We start from the raw sequence: 12,500 nt of genomic DNA, 5'->3' as shown, positions 1-12,500 counted from the left end.
TGATTGGTTGAGAGCACGTCAATTAATCCCCGAAAAGTGAAATAAGTGCAGATACATTAGTGCAATGCCGGGTAATAAGTAATCGCATTCTTGCGCAATTTGGAATAAAAGACTACAAATTTCTTCGTCTTTGAAAAAAAATACTTGTGCTTATGTATTCCAAATTGTACTCAAAATCATGTGACTACCGTCTGTCCTATGGATACTAATTGACTAGCTAATATTGAGGTCGTGCTATTGCGGCAAAACCTGTAAATAAAGATTACTCTGAATGTACTTTTAAAAGACAGTGTTCATAATCACTTTGTACTTGAGTTATAAATTAATTTCGGTTAAATTATTATTGACTTGGGAAGTAACTTTTCACTGCCAGTTGGCTTCTTTTCAAGTTTACAAGTTACTGCACATGAACTTGAACAGACAAGTGGTAATAAAATACATGTAATGTCTGTCAAAAATTCTGTTAAACCCAGCTTGCTTTGTTTCGCTGTTTCGTTGTTTTGTAATGCCCAACTTTATGTGTTCTTTTGGGTCGCCAAATGGACTATCTAGTAGAACGTTGGTTACCCTAAGGCAATAAAAAATATAAGAAAACAGATAAGGGTTAAAGCTGGTGTCTCCACTTAGTCACTTAGGGTTTCTGAAAAGCACTAATTGAAAACACTAATGTACATAGTGCTAACGGTTTATCATGTGCTAACATCTTACCTGGCCATTTTTGTTACCTGGAAGAGATCCTTGCAGAAGGTGGTTGGTATATAAAGGCGCCCGCAAACAAGGAAACAAACAAGCAAAAATGTTTCCCTGTTTGCGGCCCCAGTAAACATTTGTTGCAGAAGCAAAAATGTTTCTGAGTTATTTTGTTCAGAAGCATTTTGCTTCCTCTGCGAATGTTTTCTTGTTTGTGCACTGAGGCAACATTTCGAGAAACAATGTTTCTGCAACAATATTTTCTCGTTTGTGGGCGCCTTAAGGAATGCAAAACTGGGGGGCTAGTACTTAAACACGGAATGCCGGAATGATGGAATGCCGGAACGGCGGAATACTTAAACACGGAACGCCGGAATACTTAAACACGGAAGGCTGGAATAGTTCCGGCATTCCAGCATTCCGTGTTTAAGTACTAGCCGAACTAGGGATTTCACTCTCTTACCAGGTGGATATAATATGGCTCAAATTTTGTACTTGGTTTATAATTTTTCAAAGTTTTGATCTTTGCTTTGTTTCAGATTATAATAATGCATATCAGATAAAAGAAAAATTGAGCTGTAACAGATACAAAAGTGATAACGAATCAAAATGATTATCTTGATAAATGTTTTCCTTTCCAGTAAAGGTGGTGAGGCCTCACTTGAATGATCTGAAGAACTTCAGATTGTACACTCCTGTATGAAATACTTAGATAAAGGTACAAATACACCATGTTTGAAGACCTTGAAATATGGAAAGAGCTCGGGGTTTCAACAGTGACAACCTTGATATAAAAAACTGCATCAGATACCTTTTTCTTTTAATAGTCTGAGGATTCCATCCTGCTGAGATTCATCAGAAAAAAAAATCAAGATACAATAATTCATGACATATGAGTGGGATTTATGTTGTCTCTCGTTTTAAATATTACAATGACTTTCCAATGTCAGAAATGATTGTCACCCAAATCTTATTTACATACTTGAACTTAGTGGTTTTTGTGTCATGCATGCCAGAATAAATTAAAGGACACCCAATTTAAGTAGCCTTGCTGAGCACACAATTAGACAAACTTGGACAGACATTGACTGGTCCAGAAGATTGCAGAAGCCCCATGCCTCCATGGTATTGGAAAGTAAACATCACTTAACACTGGTGAATGGAGGCCAAAGCACTGCATCCCAACAATGTAATTCTGTTATGGAACAAGGACAAACTTGTATGGTTATTCATGTTGACAAATATTTTTTTTACTTTTACATTCAGATTTTAAAAAGTAATCTTACAATAGGTAATAATTATTGTTTTTTGGTGCACTCTATGATATTTAATATTTAATAGTACGTGTTTCCAAAGGGTCTTGATATCAGCAGGCAAGTCAGAAATTTAAAGAAAACCACAAAACTTTTGAAATTACAAGACATGTTTCGTCAGAAACTTCTGTGATCTTCAGGGGACTGTTTCCATAATTATTTTAGATCATGCCTCTACGACTTTTCAACTCAAGATAAGAGGCTTTTCATATTCAAAGAGAACAACCTTCTCTTAATCAACAGCTGCATCACGTAAATCTTAAACTATCCTTTTAATTCTCACATTGTCACGTTTTATGTACATTCCGTTGTTACTGGCATAATTAGCACTTAATCCTACTCATAAATTCAACTTAACGCTTTGTACATCAACTGAAGATGACAGAAGTTTCTGTCAAAACATGTCTTGTAATTTCAAAAGTTTTGTGGTTTTCTTTAAATTTATATTTAATAATAATAATAATAATAATAATAATAATAATAATAATAATAACAAAAATTTATTTGTTGTTTTATTTCAAAATTTAGGAGACATTATTACTTTCATTAAAAGTGAGAGTACTTTGTTTACTTTTTTTTATTTTACAATGTAGTATTAATTTTCTGAACAACTGTAGTTAAGGATTGAGTGGTTGGATAAAAAATTTGAAAAAAGCAACACCACAAATTCAACATGTGCTGTTCATGCAAAAGTGTTTTTGATGTCTCCTCATTGGGATGTCAAATGTTCATTAATAAGTTATTTAAACCGAATTTTAACCAACAAGACAATAAAAAATAACGCGACCCTGCCTCCAAAACAAGTTGTCATATTTTCCTATAAAACCAAGTTGCTTAACCTATTGACTCCAGGGGTGACGTAACAGCTTTTACTCTGTCTTAAACGCCAGATGATTTTACATGCCAACTGGGGGCGTCCTAGGGCATTTGAGGTGTCAATGGGTTAACCAGACAAACACTATGTTATAGAGTGTTTTCACGTGACGTCACGGTGGTCATGTTGGTGTACCTAAACAATGGAACAGCGGTGATGTTGGTGTACCCAACTAATCCACCGGGAATTGACCTCTATTATCACGCAAATGTTTTCTTTTATTTCGGGGAAAAAAAAAACATGTTTACTGATCACATGAGTGAAAACTCTCTATAATATTACTTTTAAGACAGTCTAACCCATGGAGTATAACAATGCATTAACGTTAAAAAACAGCAACGACGTTTAGACTGTTCAACGGTCATTTTCATGTTGAAGGATAAGGTTTTAACATATGCATATATATATATATATATATATCTTACAAATGCGCATGCGTTCTGTACGTCCTATCGTGTGCTTTGTAGTGTGCTTGCCACATGCTAAGAGCAGCAACAATTTGTGACGTTTTTGCTCTTTGACAGACAAAATGGTAACTTCGATGTGTCTTGATACTGTACCAATTACTCTAAAGGCAGTAATGCCAATATTACAAATCTTTTGTAAAGCTATGAAGTATATGTTTTTATGTACATGCATCTGTATTCTCTTAAACCTTCCAGTTAAATGTACCAGGAGACTCTGGGCTTCCTGGAAGCCGGAACTGTGAATGATACTCCGGAGGAATATTAAGGGAGTTGATTTTTATTCCCGGGTTGTATTTCCGAGCCTTTTCATAAAAACCTTTGATTCGCTCCTTTGTCGACTTCCTGATTAACAATAATTCTGAGTGAATGTAGCCAAGCAGACGATATTGATTAGCCAGGTGGGATTTGAAATCTTCGTTTGTCAATTGTATTGCCTTGTCTACATACTCTTCAGCCTCCTTGAGATACCCTACAAGAGATTTCCTTTTTGATACTACGAGTGATTTTCCTTTTTTCTTAGCATCTTCTTCTGTTTCAGACTCTTCTGATCTTGTACTTAACTTGTATAGGTTGAGTTTGCAGTTTGCAAAGTGGTATGCCACATATCCATGGTTTTGAGTGATTTCACCCATTGCCTGAAAAAGCTTATGGGCATTTTGCAGTGCTGTAATATCTCTCTGCATACACAGGTCAACTGCCTTTGTAACAACAGCGTGCAGATCATCATATCTTGCATCCTCTTCTACCAGTCTTTCTACAATCTTGACACCCTTTGAAATATCTTCAATTTTTTCCTCTGTACACCATTTGCAGAGTTCTGTAATCAAGGGAATGCATCGCTGAAGTTTTTCTGAAATGAAGCACTGGTATGGTTTTATATTGGGGTGCTCCATGTCATTGTCATGCAGTGCAATCAGTTTAGAGAGCAACATCTCAGATCCAAAAAGAGAATGTTCAGCCATGTCTAGATGTTCATCTAGGAAGCTTTTAAGAGACTTAATTGCATCATGTTTGTCTCCCTTGGTGCTGAGGTAGTTGACATCGCGCAAAATTGAGTAAGCGATGTATTTTGGGTGGCCAGGAAGGCGTACACGGAAGTATGATGAGTCAAAGTGGAAAGATGGTTGAGGATTCTTGTTCTTTTTCATTGTTCTGTAAATTGTTCGCACTCCAGTGAACCTCCCTTCAGCCAACTTCCTGTCTTTAAGAAATTCCGCAATCCTCCTGTTTCGAGAAGGCACAGGGGGTACCTCTCCGCCCTCTGAAAAGTCGTCTGATTTCAAGCTTGGATCTGGGCCTGGGTAGCTGATGACGTCAATATGACCTGGCTTTATGTGAATCTTTATTGGGCTATTGTCGCACTCTTCATATCCCCTGTGATGAAATGCATTAACAACAGCTTCCCGAAGGGCACCTGTGGGATAGGCCACAAACTCGTGACGGGCTTCTTCTTTTGTTTTATGGAGAATGAAGTTCAAGGTGTCCTCAATTTGTTGGTCGATTGGTCCGGTCATCACTTTTTCCTCAGAATCATCATCATGGGTATATATTGCAATTTCCGTTTTTGCCCCAGTGAAAAAATCATGAGGGGCTGAATGGAAAAAGAGGAGGGCCACATTTCTTGGGACAAAAACTGGGACGAGCTCATTGCCAACTCTTTTGTCTCCAATGTTCCTTACAAGTTTTAACCTGCCATAGAAGTAAATAGGGAGCTTGTCTTCGTTTCCTTCTAGAAGTTGGCTTTTCACACCATTTAAGAACTTTTTAACAAGGTCGAAATGGATATCATCCTCAGACATCTGCCTGCCGGATCCTGTTAACAAAAAAGAAAGAGACATGAGCCTAGTACTTATGTTTGCAAAATGATTCCTTAAGTTAATATGATTTTCATAAAAGCTAGACCTTGATTTATTGATGCTTACTTTTTTATTGACACTTTCGTCATGGCAACAAAACTACTCCCCTGAGTTGTTTGAAGCAAGAACAGGGCTCGCATAGGTAGAATATCATGACCACTTATGAATTTTTGATTACATTTAACTAAGACTAAATGAGACTTTATTCAGTAATTTTGACTTTGCAGGCATGTTTGTGACTGGCATTTTGAAGGCAACAATTAAGTGATTAAAGTAGTTCAGAGAGTCGTGCTGGGCTAATTGTATAAATAGTGGTATGACTCAGGATTCAGATGATGAAGTGAAGCCTATAGCCAAAGTGTGGGGTCAGGTTTTTGCCTTCCTATTTTGGCCTGAATATTGTACAAGGTTGTACAAATTACAATGAGAAATTAGGCACCCCTCCCCTAAGATCGATGAGGAATCTCTGCCCGAGATGATGCTTGCCATTTTTCATCACAGAAATTTGGGGAAGGGTGGGCTTAGTATTTCATTTGAAAATAATGTCCAAGATTGAATCCTGATAGAAGAAAGAGATAAACTAGACCCGTCCTTTCCCAAAAATAAACAGCAAATGTGTGGACAAGGTAATTCCAACCATTTCCTCATTGAAACCAGGTTCTTAAGGAGGTGGCTCGTAACTACCAAACCGTTGCTATGAACCCTTCAAATAGTCATTTCTATAGTCTCTTTAACTCTACAGTTATCCTTTTTTGCCAAGTGTTCTATTTAACATTTCTTTGTCTGGTTCGACTCACAACCGTATTTGGTAAATTACTTGACCAAAACAGAGAATGCCAAAAAACACAGTGAGTTTAACTATGTTTTTCACAAATTTTTAACACAACAGAATGAGAACATTCTAACACAAAATCTGTAGCATGGATTTTAAAAGAGATTATTTCTCAAAAGATTATGACGTCATAAGGCCCTCTTCTTTCTTTTCGTGGGTGTTTTCATGTCTTACACTGAACGGACAGCAGGGGACTGGGACTAGTTGCACATGCGCCTTCTGGTTGAAGTGATGTCAGATTTACTTCAAGGAACAACCTATGCAACCTTTTTGTAGGCTCTTGACTAAAAATCTTCCTTCAATAGCAGCCACTGTCTTTCTGTAGGTAAGAGCCACCCACCTTAAGTGTTCATCATTTTATAGTCTTCACGTAGAAGTTGGGAATGCCAAGCTGTAAGTCGTTTGAGGAAGGTCAGAGGGGAAGTGCACCAGGAAAGAGGCAACTTTTTTCGTGCATCAAAAGATATGGAGAAATACAACTAAACTGTGACCTTCGGGAAAAGTAGGCTTGTACTGATTTTGATTTTGAATGTGGCCTTTTATCGTCCAAGAAATCTTTACCCTACTTATCTCGTTAACTTGTTTGCCATGTGCACATTTTAAAATAAATTCATGTTCCCAGAAGGATGTTACTATGTCTGGTAAGAGGGAACCAGTGAGTCTGGAAAGCTTTGCTTTCCTATCAGATAATGTAAGAACTTTTAATAAATCCACTCTCTGTTCTTATGCGGATTACCACTGTAAACTCGTTTCCACTCCGGTTCCCCGTTCCTGGTTCCTAGTTTTAGTAGCAACTGTGCAAGAAGAGTTCTTTTGTTCGCCGTTGTCAAAGCAATTTGGTGACTTGATGACTGAGATAGGAGGCATTGAGGCCCAGTGGTTAGGGCGCTTGTCTTAAGATCACGTTCTGACCACTGGCTCGAGCCCATGACTAGGAGCCTCAATATGCACTATATCCTTGAGTCAACCTCTGTTCGTATCTTTCTGTTTTTAGAATTAACCCTTCAGCAGGAGACTTTTATTTACATTAATTGACATCACTTTGCACAATTTGTGTACATTGTGCTATTTTTGTCTTCGTTGGTCGAAGAACTTGTAGCATTCTAAAAATAGAAAGGTACATGCAAAGGTTGATTCAAAAGGCTTGTATGGGAGAGGCAAGCTCCTACTCATGGTCTCCTGCCACTAAGGTGAATTTGTTACGGGTAGTCCCTGGTTCAACTTCGCAGCTACACTTTTAAATAGCCTCAGGCCTCTTGGGATTCTTAACAGTTGTTGTTGAATGTTCTGTACTGTCGTGATTGTGTTTCATGGGCCCTGAAAAGCCCCTATGGGGAGTGGTCAATTAAGCATGTATTGTATTGTATCAGGAGGTCATGACCTTGAAGCGTTTAACTGACCGTGCACCAGTGGCTCAGTTGGTTGAACATTGGGCTGTCGTGAGGAAGGTCGCAGGCTCAAAGCCCGGGCGGATCAACACTCAGGATCTTAAAATAACTGAGGAGAAAGTGCTGCCTTTGTGATTACATCTGCAAATGGTTAGACTTTCCAAGTCTTCTCGGATAAGGACTATAAACCATAAGCCCTGTCTCACAAATACCTTCTATGTCCATAAGTTCCCTGTGTGACGTTAAAGAACCCACACACTATTCGATAAGGGTAAGGGATGTAGTCCCAGGTGTTGTGGCTGTCCTGTTCGCTCCAGCAGAAGTGGCGGGCTTGGCAATGATGTGTCTAAAAAAGCTTACGGTGTATGAGGCCACCTAAGCAGAAACAGCCATAAGTCAAAAAGGGACTTGGCTGAGTGCTGGAACATGTAGATGTAGATGTACAACTCTGGTTCAGAGCTGGGGTTTTTTGAGTTTAAAAAGTTCCTTATTTGGATGTAATGTACCTCATACATTTTCCTGTGCATGCAGCTTTGATCTTGTTTTTGTGCATATTTGGGCATAAAATTGGTATCCTAAAATCCCCAGCTTTGTTCCAAGGAAAAGAGTTGCAGTCACACGCTTCAAGGTCACGTGCTTCTGATTGTATATTATCCCAACAAAGCATGCATGTTACTTTTACATTCCAAAAAAGCCATTTTTCGTTTTCAACAAGCTGGCCAAACATGTTCATTAACACTTTTAAAGTCAAAATGAAAGGTCAAACAGTTCTCAACACTTTTACAAAGTGGGAGAACGAGAAAATCAAAAGTAAAACAAGCACATTCTCAGATTTCGCAAAGTACAAAATAATGGTAGAGAAATATCTGCTCTCAGGACAATTAAAACAGGTTTTTCACAGCATGGAAGGTACAAATCAACTATTGAATTCGTGGAAAATACAGGAAAACACTTCTAAAATTATTTTCTTTGTTTTTGCTTTTCAGATTCAAACCCCTCCTTTTAAGGCCCTGTTTACAAGCAGGTAGGGTAACCCTAGTGTTAGGGTTACCCTAGGACTCACACATTTCTTCTTTTTTTCATCGACATGTTTACAAGGCAGCTAGGGTTACCCTGGCGCTAGGGTAACCCTATCTGAGTGCTAGGGTCACCCTAGCTCTAGGGTAACCCTAGCTGCCTTGTAAACGCTCTGCTAGGGACAAGTTGCCTACCCAGGACAACTTTTTAGCGGTTTCTGTTGTGTTTGCGATGCTAGCAGTTACCAAGCACACAAAGTTGTCCCGGGTGGTAGGGTAACCCTACCTGTGAAATTTTGCTTGTAAACCATCTTTGACCCTCTTGCAAGGGTAACCCTAGTGGTAAGGTTACCCTGCTTCCTTATAAACAGGGCCTAAAGTAATGCAAGCTTTATTGTAAAGTTAACATAATTTCCTCCAGGCTGGTTGTAGAACTGGAGGTTCCCTTCGTAAGTGTGAAAATTTATCATTGCTGTTTTTGTTTTTTTCTTTGTTTGCAGTTACTCTCATTGAATAAACAGCGTATTTAACCCTCACTACGGGGCACGAGTTACAAAAGGAAACCTAGTTAATTTCTCTTAAAGTTTTCCCTGTAAAGATTTACCAGTATGGGTACCGATAAAATAAGGCTTATTTTTGTGAGTGTCAACTTTTGGATTATGGCCGTTACCATGGCAACATCACATCTTATGAAAGGCAGATATATTCTTATTTTTGACCTAAATTCCTTAATATGTATACTTTTCTTTGGTGAATTTTTTTTGTTCTTTGCCACAATATGGAAATGACATTGCCTGACATTTTAAAGAGGTAAAAAGTCAAGGTTGTTCAGACGGTTTTGCCACTATTCTGTAAGTTGTCATTTTTCTAAACATATTCGATTTCTAAACATATTCGATTAGTATTTGATAGCAACTGTATGTGGTTAGAACTGGGCCAATTTTAAGAAAATTTTACCGAAGGGAACATGAGAAAATTAGCAGTTAATTTTACAGATTTGGTCACGCTAACGTCACAAAAATCAGAAAAAAACGCACGATTCTGGCTTTACTTGCCATACTAGTGCCCAGCTTGCGTGCGGCCCTAAAACTCTAGGGAGCCTCCTTGAGGCAGGGGTTCACCTGAAAGCCATTTTCACGCCGCTTAAAATCGGTTTAATGGAAATATCTCGTTCGCTTTTCAAGCAATACAAAAACCCTATGCTCATTTCACAAATCAATGTTTTGGGGTGTTTTGTGGCAAAATGTTTGTGGTGATTTTTAGGTATATTTGAGAGGAGATAGTTTTTCTCAAAAGAGAAGTAAAATTTGGAGAAATAAGAAATAATTCAGATTTGATGTAGTTTAAAAATTATAATTTGAATATGGACACCCAAACAGTCCCCTACCAACCTGGTGTTCCCTTAGGTTGGGGGCAACTGTCTGTTGGTGTCCCAAAAGTTCTTTCCTTCATCCCTTCTATTGCATTCAAATTCACGTGTACCCCCACCTTAAGTTAAATAATTATGCGCGCGACTAAATTACATTAAACGATTGTAACTTACTAATTGCGTAAATCAAAGGATTATTAGTCGCCACTTTTCTACCAGGATAAAGGAACACACGGAAAGCGATAAAAACTCGCATATTTTTAAGCATTTCAACACATCTCCTTTATGTAAAAACAAATACCCCCCTTCGTGCTTTAGTATTCTGGATTCTGCCAGCAACTCAACTCAAAGAAGCTTTTTATATAAATAAGGTCAAACCGGAACTTAACAAACAATTGCAGCATTACAACACTTTTCTCACGTTTTAGTTTACGCCTTGATGTTTGGTGTCACGCCGTAAATAGTACCCGCTTTTGTATTACGTCATGTAATAATTTTTTCATCTACCCGTAGACTTTATAACTGTTCACACTTAGGAACTCATTAAACTGATGATGGCATAAGCATGCCCAAACATGTCTTTGAAAAAAGTTGTCTGTTTCCTACAGTATTATTAGTAATGTAAGTAAAAAGCAATATATGGGAAGAATCAATTTACCTTAGCACTTAAAGCGGGTGGTTTTATTGCATGAACACGTTCTGTTCCATACAGGAGTAGAACGTGGGAAAAGCCTAAAAGATTTCTGTTCGGGAAGTGAGTTGGTTAAATTTCATGAGAGCGTCGACTTTAAGACTGAGAACGACAAGTGCATTAATTACTTTTGAGTATATCTCAGGTAATTCTCATTCTCGCAAGATTCCTTCCAAGAGCGCATTCGAGAGAGATTCCATTCTAACATTCCTGATGAAAGATTCGTAGCCTTCTAGGGATGAGGCTGGGAGCTGCTCGTTTAAATGCGAATACTCTTTACTAACATAATTAACCTGAGTGTAAAATTACCTAAAATTACCTAACATAATTACCTGTGTCGAGTGCCCGCCTATCGTCAAACGGGATTTTGCGGTGCAAGGAAAGCAGTGTTCGCTCTTCCTCTGTAGTCGCCTTTTTAGTTTCTGTCGCCCGTCTGATGTAGTAGCGGTTTACTCCTTTTTCGCTCTCTTTACAGGTATGGGGCCTGTCATCGGAGGCAGTGATCCAGATAACTAGAACATGCTTTCTTACTCCTTGAAATTCAATGACTTCTGGTGACAGAATAGGGAAGTATTCCGGCTTGATGTTTGCTCTGCATGCTCCCATAATCTCCTTCTGAATCCTCTCTAAATCTTTCGGATGAACACCAGCGGGTGGAAGAATTATCTGTCGGTCATCTGCGTGAGCTTCCCAATTTTCCTTTTCTTCAACGCCGATAATAATATATCCGCCATTGTCATTATAAAAGTCATTGGCGAAGGCGCAAATGGTATGAATTATTTGCCAATAAGTTCCCCCTTCTCTTTTCCCGTGCCATGCTTTTTTAAATTCCACTCTCTGTTGTTCTACACCTTCCAGAGACAAGAGATCGTTTACGTTGATTAAAAGACTAGAACAACTCCCCGCCATCATTTCCTCACTCGATGTATTATTTAAAGACTCTCCCGCCGCATACTTATCAACAGGCGACGCTCGTCACATGACCAAGACATTATTTGGTGTCACGCGATATCTTGTCTACCAAAGGATTTCTCCAAAAACCATCAAAATGAGAGTTTTTATACTCAAAACTGATAAATTACTTTTGCTCGATCGTGCTGGGCAACCTTGGTGCCGGTGTCTGATTCCAGAGGTTCTAACATTTGCAGTTTTGTAAACGATAGCGTGACTGCCTTAATTTTCAGAACCCGGAAGTTGGGAAATATGACGAGATCATATATCAATTCCTTCTGAAATATTCAGGATTGATCAGAATGTACATTCACTTCACAACTTCAATACACTATTAGGTGAGGGTGGCAAAGGACGGGGGTATCTATAATGCATCACGCTGATTTTTTGTCGGCCATCACGCATGACGGAAAAAACATGTAAAAAGAACATTTAAAATGTACATCATGTAGATGTAAAAAATGAGGCTTAGCCGCAGTAACCTGAAATCCATTCAATGAATTAATGGTAATATACTGTATCCAGCGCCCCCTTTCCTCAATTAGATATCAACATTTTCAGTAATTGTACTCAAGTGAGGCGTAACTCAGATAATTCATAATCAAAGCTATAGTTGAGCCTGGGTAGGCGATCGGTTGCGCTGCTAAGGTCAGGTGGGGCAAAATGGAAGAACGCATTGAACGTATTCACTTTATCAATAGGGGTACTGGCCTGCACCATTTCATGCCTACCCAGGAATTCTAGCAGTTTTGGTAATTGCTTTCTGAATAAGACCAAAATTTACAATCCATTCGACCAGTATTCAATTACTTCTTTTCGATGATGGCAGGAGATTGGAAAAGAGAGCTGTCCGAGCTAGTAGGACCATACAACCAGAAAATGGTGTTACAGCTACCAACTTGAAATGTCTGTCCGTCTCTTTTCACAGATCATGTCAAAGAAACTTGACCTATCACGGAAATCTACAGGGTAAATCGCGTGTCACGCGTTTACGAAATAAGAGATCACGCATCTCTCGCCTAATTTGGGTCCGATCACGCATCACGCTAATAA

The 12,500-nt window shown here is 38.6% G+C and overlaps 2 protein-coding genes across 4 annotated transcripts in view; one reads left to right on the top strand and one right to left on the bottom strand.

Moving 5' to 3' along the window:
• The window catches only part of LOC138006991 (F-box/WD repeat-containing protein 4-like), a 32,784-nt gene extending 21,967 nt beyond the window's left edge, over positions 1-10,817 (top strand). The window contains exons 10-11 of one of the 3 annotated variants that reach the window (XR_011123973.1): positions 3,540-3,610; positions 8,937-10,817. Coding sequence is in view for 2 of the 3 variants with exons in the window: in XM_068853643.1 (XP_068709744.1) it covers positions 1,332-1,359 (28 nt within the window). In the remaining variant the exon portion in view is untranslated. Of the gene's footprint in view, positions 1-1,331; positions 1,494-3,539; positions 3,611-8,936 lie in introns of those variants that run through there. The other 2 variants (XM_068853644.1, XM_068853643.1) reach the window with 2 other exon arrangements.
• On the bottom strand, positions 3,527-11,463 carry LOC138006990 (uncharacterized). Its single transcript, XM_068853642.1, has 2 exons — positions 10,829-11,463; positions 3,527-5,157 (listed from the first exon to the last, which is right to left on the bottom strand). The coding sequence occupies exons 1-2, from the start codon at positions 11,406-11,408 to the stop codon at positions 3,527-3,529; spliced, it is 2,211 nt and encodes a 736-aa protein (XP_068709743.1). The 5' UTR covers positions 11,409-11,463.
• Between the last annotated feature and the right edge of the window lie 1,037 nt (positions 11,464-12,500).

Source organism: Montipora foliosa, chromosome 6 (assembly GCF_036669935.1).
Source record: "Montipora foliosa isolate CH-2021 chromosome 6, ASM3666993v2, whole genome shotgun sequence".
Lineage (NCBI taxonomy): Eukaryota > Metazoa > Cnidaria > Anthozoa > Scleractinia > Acroporidae > Montipora > Montipora foliosa.
This window is presented reverse-complemented; position numbering and strand designations above follow the sequence as displayed.

Coding starts and splice junctions, on each gene's coding strand:
- LOC138006990 (XM_068853642.1), bottom strand. CDS start 11,408: ATGATGGCGGGGAGTTGTTCTAGTCTTTTAATCAACGTAAACGATCTC. Junction 5,158..10,828: donor TAGGCGGGCACTCGACACAG/GTAATTATGTTA, acceptor TTTTGTTAACAG/GATCCGGCAGGCAGATGTCT.